The sequence below is a fragment of the Triticum aestivum genome, chromosome 6B (assembly GCF_018294505.1).
Source record: "Triticum aestivum cultivar Chinese Spring chromosome 6B, IWGSC CS RefSeq v2.1, whole genome shotgun sequence".
Classification (NCBI taxonomy): Eukaryota; Viridiplantae; Streptophyta; class Magnoliopsida; order Poales; family Poaceae; genus Triticum; species Triticum aestivum.
Window position 1 is genome coordinate 715,719,083 of NC_057810.1, and position 21,423 is coordinate 715,740,505.

Below are 21,423 nucleotides of genomic sequence, written 5' to 3' on the forward strand. Positions count from 1 at the left end.
CTGCCAATCCTGTTTTCTCTGAAAAGATCTTCAACCAAACTAGGCTATCATAGTTTGTGTTCTCTCTTTTTGTTCCTAGCTTTGTTCTTATATACAAATGCAACATTTTTTGCTTTACAGCTAGAAAGCGGGAGTTCACATTCTTTTCTTCCCCCGGTTCCTTTCCTTTGTTCCTTTACAGCTAGAAAGACTAGAGGTTCTTTTCTTGACCCTTGCCTGCTGGTAAAGCTAAAGCTAACGTGTGGTGTGCTGTGGGAATTATCACAATTAAGTAGATGATCCCTTTTCATCTCGGTGGAGCATGGTGTCATACATATGACCATGCATGAGTTGGTAACTGCATCATTATTGTTCACACCATCTTCAGTTGGCATACAGCAACTTGAGAGAGAAAAGGTGAAGAAGAAAAACATGTCGCATGTAGCTGGTTTGCTCGCCTCGGCTGTGGTCTCAGCGGTGGGCAATAAGCTGGGTTCTGCCATTGGGGATGAGGTCACCATGCTGTGGAGCTTCAAGGACGACCTCAAGGACATGAAGGACACGCTGGAGTACATGGAGGCGGCGCTCAAGGATGCTGAGAGGCGGTCTGTTTCTGAGGAGTTGGTGCGGTTGTGGCTCAAGCGGCTGAAGAACGCTGCCTACGACATCTCTTACATGCTCGATGAGTTCCAAGCTAACAGTGAACCAACCTACAGAAAGGTATATATACATATGCCGTGTCTTCTCTCTGTTTTTTCTTTAATTATTCCTAGCTAGTACGGAGTTTGTTGCTTTGGTTAAATAATTTGATTATTTATTATATTATTGTCCACAAAACCATGACCATAAGTACTTTCCAGTATAAGCAGTTGGTGATCTTGTTAAATTGCAACGTTTGTAGCTTGAAATTTGTTGGCGCCCTTTGTAAAAAGAAGAATAAACGATGGTTGTACAAGAGGTATTTAGCCTACTTAAATCAGCACTTGTACAATACAAATCCCGTGAAACTGGGTGTGCAAGAATAAAAAAATTGTAGTACAAGGGAAGCTATATATGTTTTACATTTGTGCAAATGTTTTATGTTAAATTCCAAGTGCGTTGCGATATACATCTACCATGCAGCAATTACCGAGTACAGGGATAAAATATAGTACATCTTATTAAAGCCTGGTGTAGTTGCTCCCAAGTTTTATATTATTTCATAATCACTTGTTGAAATTCCTTGTAGATGATTGGGAAGCTGGACTGTTTTGCTATTGCACCCAAGATTGCCATGGCTTATAAGATGAAGAAGATGAGAGGTCAGCTGAGGAAGATCAAAGATGATCACGAGAGTTTCAATTTCACACATGATAACTCCAGCCTAATTAGTGTGCACCAGTTTCCTGATCGACGGGAAACAACATCAGATGTGATTGAATCACTCATCATAGGGAGAGACAAAGACAGGATGAATGTTCTTTCTTTGTTAGCCACAAGCAGCAACAAAGAAGATACTACAATTCTTCCTATCTGTGGGCTTGGAGGCATAGGAAAGACAACTTTGGCACAACTGGTCTTCAATGATGGTCAGTTCAAAGATTATAATCATCGGGTATGGGTCTATGTATCCCAGGTGTTTGACTTGAAAAAAATAGGGAACTCCATAATTTCTCAAGTACTGGAAAAAGGAAGCGAGAATCTTGATACACTGCAGTTGATAAGCCAACGCCTTAAACATCTACTTCAAGATAAGCAGACTCTAATTGTTTTAGATGACCTATGGGAGACAGATACCTCCCAACTAAATCAACTCAAGCTTATGTTGCGTGTAAGCTCCAAGATGAGAGTCTTGGTCACAACACGCAGCATAGACATTGCAAGAAAACTTTGTACTGTTGAACCATACAAGGTAGATCCCTTGGACAGCGACATGTGCTGGAGAATAATCAAGCAAAATAGTGGCTTTGAATCTAGAGCTGATAAAGAACGAGTTGAACCAGTTGGACAAATGATTGCAAGGAAATGTGGAGGTTTGCCATTAGCAGCTCAAGCACTTGGATTCTTGCTATCTGGAATGGATCTTAGTGACTGGGAAGCAATGTGCAATAGTGATATTTGGGATGAACCATTTTCTGATAGTACAGTTTTACCATCCTTGAAGTTAAGTTACAATATTCTGACACCATATTTGAGGTTATGCTTTGCCTATTGTGGGATCTTTCCGAAAGGTCACAATATTAGTAAAGAAGATCTTATCCATCAATGGATTGCTCTAGGTTTCATTGAGCCATCTAATAACTTTTCAGCCATACAACTTGGCGAGAAGTATGTTAGGCAATTCGTGGGGATGTCTTTCCTTCAACATTCAAAATTGCCCAAGGTGAGTTACTACAGCATACTCCCTCCGTTCCTTTATATAAAGCACTCAAGATATTGGTGCATCAGAATATACTCCACACTCTTTCCTCTAAAAATTTCCCAACTGTTGGGGACCTGCCGCAAGAAAAAAGACAGTAACTCCTTCATCCATCCAATTGTAGTTTACACTCATCAAACGCCATTTGGATCACTACACATACATACAGTTAATGCATGGTATTTTATTTTGTTTGTCTTACCGAATAGTAGTCTACTATTTATTTGGCTCAATACTAATTTTCCCTAAAAAAATGTAACACATACAAGATGGAATTACTTAATTTATAGTCTTAAATACGTGCCAGTAAATTTCATTGGAGCACCCTATATGCCATTCCCTTAGTAAATCCCTTCCCCCTGCTCTCCAAAAGAATTTGTTTTTGAGTTTCCCAGTTCTTTAAACATGTCTGCATTTGCACCACAGCCACTTTCGCCAGTGAGGTGAGAGGTGGCAAGACGGATCAATTCTGTCCACCGTGCCAGCTTGACATTGGGGAGAATAATAATTTTACCTTCTCACTACATTTTCTATCTTTCCTCTCTCATCTTGTGAGTTGTGACCAATACCGCGTTATCATCGTAGTCCTCATTCTGCTTGATACCTCTTTGATATGGCCACGACGGTACGCCATTGTGGAGGTGACCCACGGTGGAAGGTACGCCGCCGCGCACATCTGCCCGCCCACCGCGAGCTCTACCTCTGCACCACCTCCGCGCTGACCTCCCAAACCCCTCCGCCTAGCTCCGTTACCGTCCATAGCTGCTCCCGCCGGCGTTGAGTTCGGCGCACATCGCGTGCTCTATGAAATTCCTACAAGGTGCTCGACGGAATTGGAATAGAGATAGAAGCAAAATAAAATATAGGTAGAGCATTATTGGTAAATTGCTGGAGGGCATACACTTTTTGTGCTCTACTCCCTCCGTTTCTTTTTAGCCCGCATATAAGGTTTGGTCAAAGTCAAGCATTATAGAGTTTGACTAACATTATATTAAAAAATATAAACATTCACAATATGAAATCAATATATTCAGATGCACCATGAAACATATTTTCATACTATATAGTTTTTGTACTGTAGTTGTTCATAAATTTTTATGTAAATTTGGTCAAACTTTATGTAGTTTGACTTTGACCAAATCTTATATGCGAAGTAAAAAAAAACGGAGGGAGTACCAATTGTAGGTACTCTACCTAAAAGTGCTTTTAGAGCATCTCCAACGGTCGCACAAAAATTTTGCGCCCAATATAAGTTATAGCGCGCCATTGTGCCACTTTTAATGCGCCAATGCGCGCCCACAAAGCACACCGTGCAAATTGTGAAGCACGTGATATCCGGAGCCCAAAATATGCTGCGCGCGATAGCGTTTTTCAGCGCGCGCCCAAATTTTTTTAGCGCTACAACTTTTGCTGGAGCTGTTCGGCGCCAAAAAGAACGAACTTTTAGTGCGCAGAGCTCTTTTTGGGCGCCGGTTGGAGATGCTCTTAAGTAGAGAAATTTAGCTAGATTGCTGGGTTTGCTTTAAGCGTGTAAGGCCAAGCGTAGGTGGGATGCGTTTTTTTGGACAACATGGGCAGTTGGACCGTTGTGAATCGCGTCCAGCAGAAGTGCAAACAAAGACAATTTTACGGCCTGCCAAGTTGACCATACTAATCTTTCTGTAAAAGGATCATGTCACATCATTTATCTAAATAATACTATTTTCTTGAAATTTTTTATGGTGGAACTAATCCTATTTTTTTGTTTCAGAAATTTGGAAAAACAATCTTCACCATGCACGATCTAGTGCATGATCTCGCAAGATCGGTCATTGCTGAAGAATTGGTTGTCTTTGATGCTAAAAAAGCGAGTGTTACTAGAAGAAAAGAATACTGCCACTATGCATCTCTTACAAATTACAATATTTCAGATTACAGCCAGGCAAGGGAGATGGCAACTATTTTCCCATCTAAATTAAGGGCGATGCATTTTTCGGATTGTGAATTCCATGGTGGTGCATTTTCATTGCCGAAGTGCTTGCGTGTCTTGGATCTATCTAGATGCTCCATCACAAAGTTTCCAAGCACTCTAGGACAATTGAAACAACTGGAGATTCTTATTGCTCCAGAGCTGCAAGATTGGAAATTTTCTGAGAGTATCACTCGGCTCTCAAAATTATGTTACCTGAACCTCACTGGATCACGGAAAATTTCAGCAATACCAAGCTCGGTTGGCAAACTTGGGAGTCTAGCCCACCTTGACTTATCTTATTGCACCAATGTCAAAGTCATACCAGAGAGCCTTGGAAGCCTCAAAAACCTCCAAACACTAGACCTCACATGGTGTGAAAAACTAGAGTCTCTTCCGGAGAGCCTTGGAAGCCTCCAAAACCTTCAAACACTCGACCTCTCATGGTGCAAGAAACTAGAGTCCCTTCCGGAGAGCCTTGGAAGCCTCAAAAACCTTCAAACATTGTACTTCAAAGGGTGTGGAAAACTAGAGTCCCTTCCAGAGAGCCTTGGAAGCCTAAAAAACCTTCAAACACTCGACCTCTCCGAGTGCTATAAACTAGAGTCCCTTCCGGAGAGTCTTGGAAGCCTCAAAAACCTTCAAACACTCGACCTCACATGGTCCGATGAACTAAAGTCCCTCCCGGAGAGCATCGGAAGCCTAAAAAACCTTCAAACATTCAACCTCTCATTTTGCAGGGAACTAATGTCCCTTCCAGAGAGCCTTGGAAGCCTCAAAAACCTTCAAACATTGTACTTCAAAGGGTGTGGAAAACTAGAGTCCCTTCCAGAGAGCCTTGGAAGCCTAAAAAACCTTCAAACACTCGACCTCTCCGAGTGCTATAAACTAGAGTCCCTTCCGGAGAGTCTTGGAAGCCTCAAAAACCTTCAAACACTCGACCTCACATGGTCCGATGAACTAAAGTCCCTCCCGGAGAGTATCGGAAGCCTAAAAAACCTTCAAACATTCAACCTCTCATTTTGCAGGGAACTAATGTCCCTTCCAGAGAGCCTTGGAAACCTCAAAAACCTTCAAAGTCTGGACCTCACATGGTGCCTTAAACTAGAGTCACTTCCCGAGAGCCTTGGAAGCCTCAAATATCTTCAAACTCTCGACCTCTCGTGGTGCGAGAAACTAGAGTCCCTTCCGGAGAGCCTTGAAAACCTGGCTGAAAACCTGAAAATCGTTAGAAGAGGTTAAGGTTATGGATACGAGAGCATCATCAAGCCTTTGCCAGTGTATACAACAACTCACCGGTCCCAAGATGGTACATAATGTGGACAGCAGTGAACTGAGGCTGTTGTGTGAACCAGGCTTGCCCGCATCAAAAACATTGCAAGTGCTCTACCAAGCCTACCAGGAGTACCAATTAAGCTTTCTTCACACTGCGTGCCATGTACATATGTTATTCTGTTTCATACAGTGGCTCCGAATTTCAAACAAAACTAATACGGACGCTAACAAGATGCTGAATCTATCCATTCTACAGGGAACTGCAGAAGCACACACGCGCCATGATCAATCAGAAGTGCGTGGCGGAGTATGCTTTCTCCAGGGAAGCGAAAAAAGCTTCACGGAGCCGTCCAAAGATGAGGTCTAATTAAGCTGTACTAGACCGGTCGAAAACTACTATATATGGTGTGGCAGTTGTGTCGGGAACGTCTCCTTCTACTAAAAATGCATTGTCAAAAATTCTGAAATAAATTCAAAAATAATGCGATCACCAAGACTTAAACCCTGATGGCTGGGAATACCAGGGTCTTTCTACCCATCCAACCACAGGTTGGTTCGCTTCCCGTAACGTGTGTTGGGTACTTTAATTCTTAGAGGGAGGTACTAATCGCCCTGCAGCCACATTCCACTGCGGCGTGTGCTTGACGCCATCTTCACCGAGTAATAGAAGGGCTCTGCTGTTTTTTGCATGGTAATACGTGTCTCTTTATATCATAAGAATCATAGTACAAGGCAAGTACAAAACGAACTGACAAAACTGAAAAGACAGCAAATCGCTACCCTTTGCATAAAGAAACAACAACCAAGAAGTAAAATTACAATTAAGGCCGAAGAAACCTCTGAACTTGACACCAACGCCCGTCACCTGCCTCTGGAATCACCATAGCAGCCACCAAATGAAAAAAATTCATGAATCACCTTCACACCCGAGCTCGAAGCGGCTCCATCGCTGATATGCAGCTTTGCAGACCTCCAAGATGGCTCACCAAAAATGAAACCATTACCGTTGAACGAATCAGACCGGGGCAACACCCCGGACACGCCATCGAACTCTAGATCTGGCATCCCCACACAACTAAGACGCCGGAGGAGAAAACCACACCTGCCATCCACAAACCATGAACCCAGCACACGATCCACCATCTTTCAGATGCCGTCGATGCAGACCACAATCTGCATCCGCTCCTGGACTACCTCCCAAGCTCCACGCCGGCGCTGGACCAAACACCGTCGCAACGACAGAGCCCGAGGACACAGGTCCACCACGAGGATGTCGCCGCCGCCACACCATCCTTACTTGAACAGACTGATTTCCGAACCCATCCCAACCATAGGACCGATCGCCTCGTCGGAGTAGGATCTGAAGAAACTTTATTCAGCGCCGCCATCGCCGCCGCCGAAACAAAGACGATGAACAACCTAAAAGTCTAAACTATTAGAGTAAAAAACGATCCACATGCGTAGATCCGGCGACCCCCTCACCACCGACGACCGAGGCCGCCGGCGGAGGGGAGCCGCCGGAGGGTGGCGGCGTGGGAGACTCCTGGCGACACGGTCGTCTTTTCTTTCTTCGAGCGGCCCGGAAAGGGGTGGCTGGGTGGGGTATGTACCTGTATGTACCCTCATCTCTCCCTGGCGGCAAATATCTGTTGACTTTGGCACCTTTCAATGAGTACCAGTCTTTTCTTCTGGACTATTAACTAGCAACTAAGAGCATATCCAACAGCCGCGCTACGCGCGGCGCGCTAAAAACCCATTTGCAGCGATCAGATCATCTATTTTTGTGCGGCGGGGTGCGTTTGCTCCAGCGGCCGCTACAAATTTTAAGACGCGAGCCGCTCCAGCAGCCGCTGCAAAAAACTGCGCGCGCTCTCACACAAACAACATATACACTCCGAACTAATATAAAGAAAACATATGCATAGTTAAAATAGATAGAAAAATGATACATGGATATTTCACAATGTGTACATAGTTCATCATAGCATAGATAGATAAAAAAACTAGTCCAACACGATAAAAAACTACGGTGCAACTAGATAAAAACTACGGTGCAACTAGAACCTACTTCGAGTCATCATTTTCGATGGCGTTGTCCGAGGTATCAAGCCACGCATCTTCCCAACGAGGATCGTATGAGTCAAAGAACGACTCCCCACCTGCGTTAACGAGATCGCACTGCGATATGGCCAGTGCCTTTCGCCGACGCATGTTCGCTCGCTCCGCGCGGCGCCTTGCCGTCCTCTCCGCCAAGAAGGCGTTCTCGTTGTCGATGTCCTGCGGGTAGCGCTGGCGCCACTCCGCCATGGCTCGCTCGTCCTCCTCGGCGATGAGGAGGTGGCGCCGCCGCCGACGGTGTTCCTCACGGTCCTGTTCTGTTATAAGACGAGGCGAAAGGGCGACGGCATGCGCCTGCACGCACATCCGGACATCCTGGAAGTTCATCTACGCGCGAGGCCTCTGGAGGTGCCACACCGCCGTGTCGTACGCGTGGGCAGCCTCGTGCACGGTCTCGAACGTGCCGAGGCCGAGGCGAACGTCGTCGGACCGGATCTCAGCGTAGAAGGCTCCAGAGGGGCGCTCACGGATGCCGCGGTAGCTCGAAGATCCCCGGCCAGGTACCTACGTGATTGACTCCTCGCAACTCAAAAATCAAGAGAAGAACATTTCGTGTTTTAGGGCCCGTTGGAAAATCTGTTTGGTTTGCCACTTTTGCCAAAGTCCAAATATCCATTTTGCCACCCGTAAGTAGTTCTGTTCAGCACCGGTCTAGATGCTGCGGTGAAAACCTTCAAACGGATTGCTTGTATCATTGATGGTTATCAATGTTTATTACCACATGAAAGCCTTCAAACAGAATATTATTAGATGAACAAGCATCCTATAGTACTATTCCCTCCATCCCAAAATTTTTATTTTAGATTTGTCTAGATGCGGATGTACCTAATACTAAAACGTGACTTGATACATCCGTATTTAGACAAATTTAAGACTAGAATTTTGGGACGGAGGGAGTATTATATAAAGCACAAATGAAACCACATGAGACAGCCCTTGCAAACTATATGGATTGGTGGCCATTGTCATCAATGTTTATTGCCACCCTGACATCTTTAACTAGGAAAGACGGTGCAAAAACATTCTCAACCGCTGGTAAATGATCGTCTGTTCAAAAGAAGGTTCTCCAGCCTCCCACTCTTATTTTTCCTTGGGATATATCAAATACATCAGACACATTCCGGTCAGTGTCTGCCTTTGCTCCCTCTGAAGAATCAGCAACTGCATACTAAGGAGATGATATGAATCCATTGTTGGAAGTGATCAGTGATCACACATTTCTGACGAAAATCAACAATGCTATGGTAAGGAAAGAAGTCTAGCTAGCAGCCCAGAACTCAACAGAGGCAACAGAAGATATCAAGCATATGGATAATCAACAATGCTACTGTCTAAGATGTTTCTTTAATTAAAAGATGATGGCAAAGAGACACATCTGCTAGCAGCTACCTAACTCGCAGTACGTTGGAATGGAACTGAGGGGAAAACGAACCTTGAGAGAGTTTTATCATTTATAGTAGACAAAAAGATGTGGATACCTCTTTAGGACGAGTCAGTTGGCCGGCTTGGCAGTTCTTTTCTATTAACAACCGAAACCTGCTTACGCTGCTTTACTTCTGTGTCCTTGAGTCCAGGCCCGCAAAGATTTTTACCAAGTAGTCACTAAAAAATGTTGACAACAAATAAAGCCCAACATCAGCCTAGCAAAATGCCCAGAATCAAGCTATGTGCGATGATTGGGAGCATAGCACACGTTGTTTAGTACACACACCGTGTGCGAGTTCGGCACACGGTATTTTAAAGGCAACTCATGTGCCATAAGTCGGGACAACGCATACGATTGTGTGCGAAGTTTCGATGATTCCTGGAGGAATCAGGTCGATTCCTTTGTACAAAATGGCAGCATAAGGATTAAAGTGAATGACGACATAGATTATTATTTCCAGACACAAAAAGGCCTAAGACAGGGGCCCGATGTCTCCTATCTTGTTCAACATAGTGGCAGGTATGTTGGCAATTCTTACCAGTAGGGCTAAAGAGGACAGGCAAGTAGGCGGACTCGTACCCCATGTTGTGGACGGTGGGGTGTCCATACTACAATACGGTGAAAACACTATCATTTTCATGGAACATGATCTGGAAAAGGCTATAAATATGAAGCTGGTCCTATGCCCGTTTGAGCAATTGTCGGGATTGAAGATCAATTTTAGCAAAAGTATATTTTATTGTTTTTGGAGAGTCAAAGATGAACGTGATGCTTATAGACAATTGTTCAGTTGTGAACTGGGTTCACTACCTTTTACTTATCTTGCATACCAATTCATCATCGCAAGCTATCCAACAAGGAGTGGAAGTGTATTGAAGATCAATATAAAAACAACTAAGCTGCTGGAATGGTAGGCTTATGTCTTATGGTTTGGTCGGTTGGTACTGAGAAACTCTGTACTCACAAGTATGCCTATGTTCGTATTGTCTTTCTTTGAAGTATCTGTAGGGGTACAAAAAAGGTCAGACTTCTATCGATCACGATGTTTCTAGCAATGCAATGAAATAAAGAAAAAAATACTGGCTCACCAAGTGGGATATTATTTGTAGACCGAAGGGCCGGGGTGGGCTCGAGATTGAGAATTTAGAGGTAAAGAATAGATGTCTGCTTAGTAAATGGTTGTATAGGCTTTCGGTTTAGACCGAAGGTACGTGGGTTCAGATTTTGTGTAATAAGTGCCTGCAATTTAAGACCTTGGCCAAGGTTGCCGTAAGACCCAATGATTCACCTTTCTGGAAGGGGTTAATGAGAATGGAAGCACCCTTTTTATAGGACTGAATTCATCATTGGGAACGGTAATTCAATTAGATTTTGGGAGGATACATGGTTAGGGGAAACGTCTTTAGCCACACAATATCCGTCTCTTTATAATATTGTACATCCTAAGGATGCTTATGTTGCTAAAGTATTACAGTCTGTTCCTCTAAACATCCAGTTCATGAGGTCCTTAGTAGGAGACCGATGGGACGCGTGGCTACATATCATGCGGAGGCTGATGGACATTCATCTCTCTGACGAGCCAGATTCGATTCACTGGAAACAATCTGCGAATGGAGTTTTCTCAGTGAAATCTATGTATCTAGGCTAAACTGATTCAGGTCCAATTGCGAAATCATTACATATTTGGATGATTAAAGTACCTTTAAGAATCAAAATATTCATGTGATTTGTTCACAAGGAGGTGATTCGTACTAAGAATAACTTGGCAAAGCGAAGATGGGAGGGCAGTAACAGATGTTGCTTTTGCGATCAGGATGAAACTATTAAACACCTCTTTCTCGATTGTCCTCTTGCCAAACTTTTTTGGTATTCGATTCATGTAGGCTTTAATGCCAACTCTCCAAATAGTATTAACACGTTATTTGGGACGTGGCTAAATGGAGTGGAGCCAAACAGTGTGGGACATATTCGGACAAGATTATGCGCATTACTTTGGGTTATATGGAACTGCAGAAATGATATGATTTCTAACAAACAAACTCATATAAGTTTTTTGCAGGTTATTTACAGGGTCACTGCATGAATCTGCACGTAGTCGTTACTCACTCTTGCGGAAGCCATGGAGCTTTTGGCTATTGGGTGTACCCGGTGGGAGATGGTACCACAGGGTATTTACAACCGGTTTGGATGGCAATCCAATAATAAGCTAGGTGTTTAGTCATCTCGACCTATTTTTGGTTGTGTCAACTTTTATTTGCTTTTTTAGCTCCATGTGAGTTTGTACTGGACCACAAACATTTTGGTACTTTTGCTTAATAATATGGTTGCATGCATCAGTCTGATGCATGTAGAGGCCGGGGATGACCCTTCTTTCCAAAAAAAAAAAGCCATTATAAATTTTGCCAAAATTTTAGTATCGGAAAAAGTTAGCATGACAAGATCAAGACGTGCCTAGCATAGCTTGTAAACAATACATCGGAGTGGTTGGCAATCGGCCAGCATGGTTTATGTGAAACTCCCCTTTTAATCAGTTTTGTTGATAGTTGAGCACTGAGAGCCATGATCTCACCACAGTATTTATTGGCAAAGCGAAGGTTCCGAAGGTCCCATCCCCATGAATTACACACGGCACCCCCAAAACAGAATGATAGGTTTACTCTTACATCTTGGTGATCATAAAATAGGCCAAACAATATGAGTGACATGAAACCAAGCATTGTAATGAGTAGTCCAATAATCAGGTAGTACATAATGTGTTCTTCTCCCCGAGAGATGGCGGGACATGGGAGCAGATCCAGAGTTCCTCCAAAAAATAAGTCCATGTTGCCTCCATGTGAGACGGAACTATTATTTTCAACAAATATTCCGTGTCATGGCACACCACCTTGCAGATTATTATCAGACAGATCCAGATGGGTGAGCTGCTTTAAGCCGCCAAGCTCTATTGGGAGGAAGCCCCAAAAATTGGACAGAAGACTGATTGTATTTGTACAAGGTTTCTGGAATTCCACCTGATAGCATATTTCCAGCAAGGTCTAGATAAACAAGAGATGGGAAAATTCCAATCTCATCAGGAATGGTTCCCGTGAGCTTATTATTAGTAAGCACGATGTCTTCAAGCTGACTATTGTTTCTTAGGCTTGGTGGGATTGTTCCAGTGAGATTATTTGAGGAAGGCCATACTTTTCTTAGATTGGATAGGCGGCCTATACCTAGGGGAATTTCACCCATTAGTAAGTTGGCAGATAGGCCTAGGCTCCTTAGCTTGGAGCAGTTTGTGAGAGTATCTGGAATGGTCCCTCGGAGTGAGTTCTTTCCCAAGTCAAGGTATTCCAATCTGCGGAGACGGTTGAGAGGAGGTAACTCACCAGTGAAGCCATTTTTGGACAGGTCCAGTGTCCTAAGGAACGTTAGGTTGCCAAGGGAGGAGGATATCCGGCCCAACAACCCTCGTTGTCTGAGGTACAGCTTAGTGACTCGCCCCGAGCTGCAGTGAACGCCCTCCCAACTGCAAATAGGGACGCTGGTGCGCCAAGATGTCAAGGTTGTCTTGAGTCGTTGGTGATGGCCCGCTTGAAATCTAGCAGCGAGATCATGTCCGTGCTGTTATCATGGCAGAGGATGCTCCCGACTCCGCAAGAAATGAGCAGCAATGGCAGTAGCATAAGCATGGTGGCGAGCCTTGCCGCTTGACTAATGGCCATAACCTGCAAATTAAAGTTTGAATGAAGTATAAAACATTGTGCGTACTATGTTTACTGCAAGTTTGGTCATTGCATGCATCAATTGATACACAAGCCTGCACCTTGCATATCTTGTTTTCAAAAAGAGAAAAAAAAAACTTATGAGTAGGTCATGAACAATACTACTAGGTTTTGTGAGCTTGCTCTCATGAACAACACTAATAGGTTTCATGATCCGATGGGGGGAAGTATTAGAAGTTTTTGACAGTAAAGAAGCAGTACTAATTGAGTGAGTAATCAGGATTCAGGAGGAGGAGGCACCTGTGCCCAAGGGAGAGTGGCTAGGGCACCTTTGCTCGGCCGAATCGCACGGAACGACAGCCTCTCTTGCATGGTTTTGCCGCCGCCGGCCGGGCTCTGAGGTGTGTCAGCCGTGAAGCCTGTGAGTTGAGTTGGAGGTTGGAACGCTGGACGCTCAAATGGACGCTCAACTTGCTGTGCTTGCAGGGGTTTTAAAGAAAGAAGCCACGCTCACAGTTACGTCCACACACCTGCAAGAATACTCTCACGCACGGCTCAGTCCTTCTCAGCTGGAATCGAACAGAGATGCTCTCCTTTGGCCTTTACTGCTTGTTAGAGAGTATATAGGCATATATTTGCATATGATAGACTATGATTTGTAATCATCTTCTGCCTTATCTCTAGGAGAGACTTATTGTCCTCCAAGCCTTGTACTCTGTATAAACCGCCCGAAGGCTCAATACAGCACCCATCATATTCTACCAATCTCTCTCTATTCCCTTCTAACATGGTATCAGCCTAACCGCCTCCCACTGCTTCCGCCCCGCGCGCCGCCCAGGGCGGTCGGCCTCCATGACTGCCGCCAGGGGCCGCGTCTCCCAGACCTAGGTTTCTTCTGCCAGTCATGTTGACCGATGCCCTAGAGAGTCTTTTTCTCAATCCTTTGATCCGGGTTTTTCTATCTCTCGTCATTCGCTTTGATCGGCGTTTCCTTTTTTGTTTTCAGATCTAAAATCTTTCTTTGCTTATTCATAACTCATTCAAATTATGGCACCTCAGATGGCATATATTATGTGTCTCGCATGGCATATAAGCATATACTGTGTGCATAGTATCGCCGCCTGGAGCACATATTGCTTAATAGAGACAGCGATCGGCTTGCAATATTAACTCCGCGCCCACATGCAGCGGGCAACAATATTATGTTAGAACCCCACTTGCAGCCGGCCACTAGAGGACATTTTTACATGTCTAGCAGATTTTCTGGTATTTTGATTCCAATCAGATAAGGTCGAAAGATCAAGTGGAAGTTTCTAAATGCTTTTCTGGCGTAGATCAAACATTACTGTCCCAACTCTCAAGAAAAAGAATAAAAGTGTTATTGTCCAGGCCATCCCCATCGCACCGCGTCAGATGGGCTTAATTTTGTCACCATTTGCAACATGTTTACTAGTACTATACAATGCAATGACGCATCTTGCTGATAGTATGTATATATAGAAGTACCACACTAGAGACAACAAGGTCGCTTGACTAATAAGCTGAAGCTGTGATATATAATCGGCATTTGGCAAGTTAGCCAGCATTGTGAAACAACGCCTAGGTGTTAGACAGAGGAGTCCAGCTTTTTCAAAAAAATCGCAATATCAAGATGATAGTAATTACATTCAGCCTCTGCAACGACACAGTATTAAAAATTAGTTGAGATATTGAGGATGCACATAGTTAAGAAGATAAAACAGTTTGGGTAAAAAACAAAAAGAGTCATGCAACTAAGGACACACAACTAAACAACTACACCACCACCAATGTCCTAGACAACAGATGAACCACATGCAAGGTTCTCTGAAAGCAACGCCTCCAGAAAAGGAACACGGCCCAAGCACCACTATAGCCCGATCCGGATGTTGAATGCCGGATCTTGGGGTTTTACCCTGAAGAGCACGTCTAAGAAATCTATGCCTTCCAACAAAGTGCGGAGCGTAAACTCCGTCATTGAAGGATGCAACCAATGATTGTCAGACGGAGGAGTCCAGCTAATTGAAAGAATCTCTTGCGTTGTGCAACCATAGTTGCGGACTATGTCAAGTCTTACTCTTGTGTCAAAGCATGCAATAATGGTAACAACATACATATAAAGAAGGAAGACTCCACGTTGCTCATATTTTAAAGAGTGAATTCCGATTTTTGCCCCCTATTTTGACATTTTTTTACACTAATTACCCGATTTAGCGAAATTTCATCCGTTTGGCCCTATTTAGCAGAAGTTCTGCCACGATTTACCCTATTTAAAATTTTACGACTGTTCTGACCGGCAAGGTCCCAATTGTCAGGTCCAGCCGGCATGCCACATCGACGAGTTTTTTCTACCTATTTTTCTCTCTGCTGAACAGTCCTCGCAGCTTCTCCCGATGGAGGTCCCTCACGTTGCAGGTTAAAAACCATTGATGTGGCATGCCACATGGACCTGACAATTCGGAGCTGCTCATCAGAACACTCACAATATAATGATGTACACATCTCGCCAACAACCGATATCATATGAGATTGCTACACTGGAGACAACAAGTTCGCTTTACTAAGCTATGATATATAACCGGCAATTGCTATCTAGCATTGCCAAACAAGAAGTACCTAGCTGTTAGATACAGGAGACCAGCTAATTCAAGGAAGGAATCCCCTGCTTTGGCTGACATAGGTGTAGACTATGCCAAGTCTAACTCTTGCATACGATGCAAACAAGTAATGATAAACATGGGAAAAGACGCCAGACCTTGTTGTGTCTTTTGTAAAGTGAGTTTTCTCTCCGATTTCTTTTACCGGAAACCAACTTTCATTACAGACCCCACTAGTACAACTAATACGAATAGGAAAAGGAGCAGAGACGGGATGTCCCTTCAGCGAGGAGCCTATGTCTAAGGCAAGTCATAATGAAGAGTAAATTAGACTAGTGTCATGCATATGATACCAGTTTATTGTTACTTTCATAGTGCAAAGTACTCCCTCCCTTCCTAAATATAAGTCTCTGTAGAGATTCCACTATGGACCCATATGGGTCCATAGTGGAATCTCTACAAAGACTTATGTTTAGGAACGGAGGGAGTATCATAGATGGTCGCATTTATTAGCTTTTAGACTTAGTTTTTAAAAATGTTATGTGATGGTAACATAAATCGTCTTGGCGGCGCCACTGATTTTTGAATCATCTACACCAGTTTTGAGTGCCCACTTCCGCATCAAGAAAATCAGCAGCCGGAAAGTAAACCGCCTTTAGTATCCGTGAACTCAGTGATTCTTGATCTTGCAATATTCTCCATGCCTGCCTGGCTAGCAACGAGTGGTTGAAAAGCTCCATGTCACGGAAGCCTAGACCTCGTCTGTATTTTGGCATGCACATGGAATCCCAAGACACCCATGCCGTTTTCCGTTCACCCCCTTTGCTGCGCCACCAAAATTTCCGGATCATCGATGTAATACACTCACACAGGCCCCTTGGTAGTTTGAACATTGACATGGAATATGTAGAAATGGCTTGCACAATAGACTTGATTAGGACCTCTTTGCCCCTGCCTGGTAGCATCTTCTCCATTCATCCTTGTACACGCCTCCATATCCGTTCTTTGATATACGAGAAAGTTCCATTCTTCTCACGTCCAACATCCAATGGTAAACCGAGATATCTTTCATTCAATGACTCATTTGTTATCCCCTGTCTGGGCAGCCTTTGCCAAAAAACAATAATGACTTTTGGGTATTGAGCTTTTGTCCCGAGGCTTGACTGTCCAAGTCATTATAAATCCCCCCCCCCCCCCCCCCCCCCCCCCCCCCCCCGCTTGTTGGATTGCTTTGACTGTCCAAGTCATTATAATTTGTTGCCATAAGTTCATTATCAGAAAAAGTCAGCATGACAAAACCAAGACGTAGCCTAGCATAGCTTGTAAACAATACAATGGGAGTGGTTGGCAGTCCGCCAGCATGGTTTATTTGAAACTGCCCTTTTAACATGTTTTGCTGATTGTTGAGCACTGAGAGCCACAGTCTCGCCGGATCATTTATTCCCAAAGTGAAGGTTTGGAAGGTCCCAACCCCATGAATTACACACAACACCCCCAAAAAAGAATGATAGGTTTGCTCCTGACATCTTGGTGAGCATAAAATAGGCCACATAATATGAGTGACAAACCAAGTATTGTAATGAGTAGTCCAATAATCAGGTAGCTAGCACATACTGTGTTTCTTCTCTCCGAGAGATGGCGGGACATGGGAGCAGATCCAGTGTTCCTCCAAAAGATGTCTATGTTGCCTCCAAGTGAGACGGAACTGTTATTTTCAACAAACACTCCGTGTCATGGCACACCACCTTGCAGATTATTATCAGACAGATCCAGATGGGTGAGCTGCTTTAAGTCGCCAAGCTCTATTGGGATGAAGCCCCAAAAGTTGTTTCGCTGAAGGATTAGGTATTCTAACAGTGCAAGATTGCCAAAAGAACCTGGAACTTGACCAATGAAATTGTTGGAAGACAAGTTTAACAGCCTTAGCCTTGAAATATTGCCTAGTGAAGAAGGGAGATGACCTTCAAAATTGTTATTGTCCAAACAGAGATGTTTAAGATCCGGGAAGGTGTCACCAAAGTTCGATGGCAGTGTTTTCCCAAGCATATTGGAATATAAGTATAAATATTGGAGAGAAGACTGATTATATTTGTACAAGGTTTCTGGGATTCCACCTGATAGCATATTTCCACCAAGGCCTAAATAAACAACAGATGGAAAAATTCCCATCTCACCAGGAATGGTTCCCGTGAGCTTATTATCAGTAAGCACGATGTCTTCAAGCTGACTGCTGTTTTTTAGGCTTGGTGGGATTGTTCCAGTGAGATTATTTGAGGAAAGCCATACTTCCCTTAGATTGGATAGGCAACCTATAGCAAGGGGAATTTCACCCATTAGTAAGTTGGCAGATAGGTCCAGGATCCGTAGCTTGGAGCAGTTTGTGAGAGTATCTGGAATGGTCCCTTGCAGTGAGTTGTGTCCCAAGTCAAGGTATTCCAGTCTGTGGAGACGGTTGAGAGGAGGTAACTCGCCGGTGAAGCCATTTTTGGACAGGTCCAATGTCCTAAGAAACGTTAGGTTGCCAAGGGATGGGGATATCCGGCCCAACAACCCTTGTTCGCTGAGGTGCAGCTTAGTGACTCGCCCCGAGTTGCAGTGGACGCCCTCCCAACTGCAAAGAGGGACGTTGGCGTGCCAAGATCTTAAGATTTGTCTTGAGTCGTTAGTGATGTCCCGCTTGAAATCTAGCAGCGAGATCATGTCTGTGATGTTACCATGGACGGTCGTCGAGGAACAACAGATGCTGCCGACTCCATAAGAAATCAGTAGTAGCGACAGTAAAATAAAGATGGGGGCGAGCCTTGTCGCTTGACTAAGGTCCCTATCACCTGCAAAGAGTGAATAAAGAATAAAACATTGTGCGTACTATGTTTACTGCAAGATTGGTCATTGTGTGTATCAATCGATACACAAGCCTTTGTTTTTAGAAAAGGAATCGATACACAAGCCTGTATCCATCTTGTTTTCAAAGCGAAAAAAAACTTATGGGTAGGTCCAGTGGTGGAGCTAGGGGGACTGGCAGGAGCCATGGCTCCCCCCATGACCCAGGAAGTGTAGTATAATGCCCCTATTTTCCTTCAGATTTTAAGAAATTTTATTAAGATTACCATCATTTGGCCCCTCTCATCAATATTATCACGCATTTGGCCCCCTAATCGATTTTTCCTGGCTCCGCCGTTGTGTAGGTCATGAACAATACCAGTAGGCTTTGTGAGCTTGCTCTCATGAACAATACTAATAGGTTTCATGATCCGACGAGGGAAAATATTAGAAGTAGAACCCATGTGAAAAGTATTAGTTTTGCCTTCTGCGAGATTTTTGTGTTTGGCAGCAAACAAGATGGAAGAAGCAATACTTTTTTCGACAAAAGGTGAATTTTATTGGCTCAAAATGAAGCATCAAGAGGATATATAACACAATGAGCACACAGCCGGCCTCTACGTAACTAAGATGCACACAGCCAACCGAACGTACACAGGAAAACACACATGGAAGAAGCAGTACTTGAGTGAGTAATCAGGAGGAGGAGGCACCTTTGCCCAAGAGAAAGGTAGCTAGGGCACCTTTGCTCGGCCGGATCGCACGGAACGGCAGCCTCTCCTGCATGGTTTTGTCGCCGCCGGCCGGGTTACGAGGTGTGTCAGCTGTGAAGCCTGTGAGTTGAGTTGGAAGTTGGAATGCTGAATGCTGGACGCTCAGCTTGCTTTGCTTGCACGGGTTTAAAAGAAAGAGTGCTGCTATGCATACGATGATGCGCGGACGATGTGTGAACGACAGCGTATATCCGTCCGTCCGTGCATATCAGTAAAGTGTAGCTGTCGTGCAGGCTGTGTCGTTCACACAGCAGTTTCGTAAAAGAAAACCATGCCCACACCTGCAAAAATATTCTCACGCACGGCACCTTATCAAAAGTCAAAAGGAGAATAGACCTCGCCACTTGGCTTAGTGCTGACTTTATCACGCACTCACGGCACTTTATCACGCGCGGCAGCATGTAGAAAAAGAATTTATCTATTTCTTTATTCTACGATCAACAAACTTGAGGAATGGTGACTTGGTAATGCGAGCATGACTTGTCTTCAAAGAAGACTTTTAAGAAGGCACTCCAACTTGTCTGCCGTGCTGTCTGAGTCATGGCAAATTCTAGCCACTACAGCAACAGCACTAGCTAATTGAGTATAGGAAAAGTATGCACGGCAAGACCAATACTCCTATCCTATATTGCTGTTGTGGTGGAATTATACAGAGAAGCTGCTCTGTCCATTCTCATTTCCATCTGCCATTTCCCGACCAATATGACTAAGCTTGCGCTCCTTGTCCGAAGCACTGCACTGCTCCTTTGCCTATTGATCTTTCAAGCAGGGTCCACTTCCCATGGCCAAGCGAGTGTATCAGGAGCCCGCATCAGCAGCGACCGATATGCGCTTCTGTCCTTCAAGGCAAGCCTCCTAGACCGTGCTGACCGTCTCTCGTCATGGCAGGGTGAGGATTGTTGCGAATGGAAGGGAGTCCGGTGCAGCAACAGAATGGGCCATCTCATCAAGCTCAACCTCGGCAACATCGACATGGACTACTACAACTACCCGAACATGAGCAGATCATTGAGCTTGTTGGCAGCGGACACAGGCTCTTCATTGGCTACTTTACAAAACCTGGGGTATCTTGATCTGAGCGGGAATTACTTCAACGACACAAGCATCCCTGTGTTCTTGGCTTCCCTCAAATAACCTAAGGTATCTCAACCTCTCGTTCGCAGGATTCAGTGGGAGAATACCTTCTCAACTTGGCATTCTCTCAAAATTGCATTTTCTTGATGTCAGTTGGAATGATTTCCAAACGATGGAATTGCATGGTCACCAGGTCTCTCTTTTGCTGAGCCATCTTGACAAGAGTGGTGCGGATCTTAGTTCTGAGAGGGATTTGTTTCAGAGGGTTAACATGCTTCCTTCTTTTAAAGTGCTTCTGTTGCCCTATTGTAGCCTAAATAATACCATGTCTACTAGTATATCACATTCCAATCTCACACATCTAAAAGTCCTTGATATGTCTGAGAATAACTTCAACACTTCACTCAAGCATGTGTTGTTTTCGAACCTCACAGGTCTTAAGGAGCTTTACCTCTCCTATTGCGAGTGATTTGACAAACATGACGTCCCTTCAAGTCATGGACTTCCAATGAAATCATATCGTGGGTTTAATGCCAGGTAAATTAGGAAATTTGTGCAATTTGACAATGATGTGGTTTGACGGCAACAACTTAGGATCGAGCATAGGGGAGTTCATGGAGTGACTGCCAAAGGGCTCATGGAATACACCGCAAGAATTCACGGTGCATGATGCAAATATGATTGGGAATCTTCCCATCTAGATTGGGAAGATGACCAATCTCAGTGTTCTTCAAGCATATGAAAATATCTTAACTGGCACTCTACCTATAGGAGTTGGAGCACTCAGCAATTTGAAAACACGTGACCTCAGTTACAATAAGTTTTCTTCTTCTTTTTTTAGATGGAGGTGAGTGTTTTTTTTTCTTTGAGATTGAGATGATGCCCCATGTATTTTTTAAATGGAAATGAGCACGCAACATGCCACGTGACACTTGCTGGTTATCTGTGTGAGCAAGATTCCTTTTTTAAGATGAAGGCGAGGGATTTTTTGTAGGTAAAGATAAGAACCCATGTATTTCTTTTTAGATGAAAACGAATGCACAGCTTCTTCTCAAGCGGCATCACAGGGTGACGCCCCAACTACTAGTATATATAAATGAATTCTTAGATCCTTTCATGAGCACATCCATCAGTTTTCAGCTGCACCTAGCTGATAAATTAACAAGCAGCGGGCAGACAGTTAAATGTATAGAATTATTTTCCTCTGGTCTATCCCCCCCCCCCCCCCCACCCCCATCCCCCTCCTAAGATTTACACGCCACGGGACAGGACGAATTACCAACCATACTAGGA

At 44.1% G+C, this 21,423-nt stretch overlaps 2 protein-coding genes and 2 pseudogenes across 2 annotated transcripts; 2 read left to right on the forward strand and 2 right to left on the reverse strand.

Annotated features, from left to right (window-relative positions):
• The first annotated feature begins 343 nt into the window (after positions 1 to 343).
• LOC123139742 (disease resistance protein RUN1) lies at positions 344 to 5,567 on the forward strand. The gene is made up of 3 exons (XM_044559468.1): positions 344 to 699; positions 1,208 to 2,341; positions 4,128 to 5,567. The coding sequence occupies exons 1-3, from the start codon at positions 412 to 414 to the stop codon at positions 5,565 to 5,567; spliced, it is 2,862 nt and encodes a 953-aa protein (XP_044415403.1). The 5' UTR covers positions 344 to 411.
• A 2,478-nt stretch (positions 5,568 to 8,045) lies between these two features.
• LOC123139743 (probable LRR receptor-like serine/threonine-protein kinase At3g47570) lies at positions 8,046 to 12,848 on the reverse strand (annotated as a pseudogene).
• A 3,880-nt stretch (positions 12,849 to 16,728) lies between these two features.
• Positions 16,729 to 19,175, reverse strand: LOC123135129 (LRR receptor-like serine/threonine-protein kinase EFR). The gene is made up of 2 exons (XM_044554230.1): positions 18,997 to 19,175; positions 16,729 to 18,291 (listed from the first exon to the last, which is right to left on the reverse strand). Exons 1-2 carry the CDS (start codon positions 19,067 to 19,069, stop codon positions 17,195 to 17,197), a joined length of 1,170 nt encoding a protein of 389 aa, XP_044410165.1. The 5' UTR covers positions 19,070 to 19,175; the 3' UTR covers positions 16,729 to 17,194.
• A 529-nt stretch (positions 19,176 to 19,704) lies between these two features.
• On the forward strand, positions 19,705 to 21,014 carry LOC123135130 (receptor-like protein EIX2; annotated as a pseudogene).
• The last annotated feature ends 409 nt before the right edge of the window (positions 21,015 to 21,423 follow it).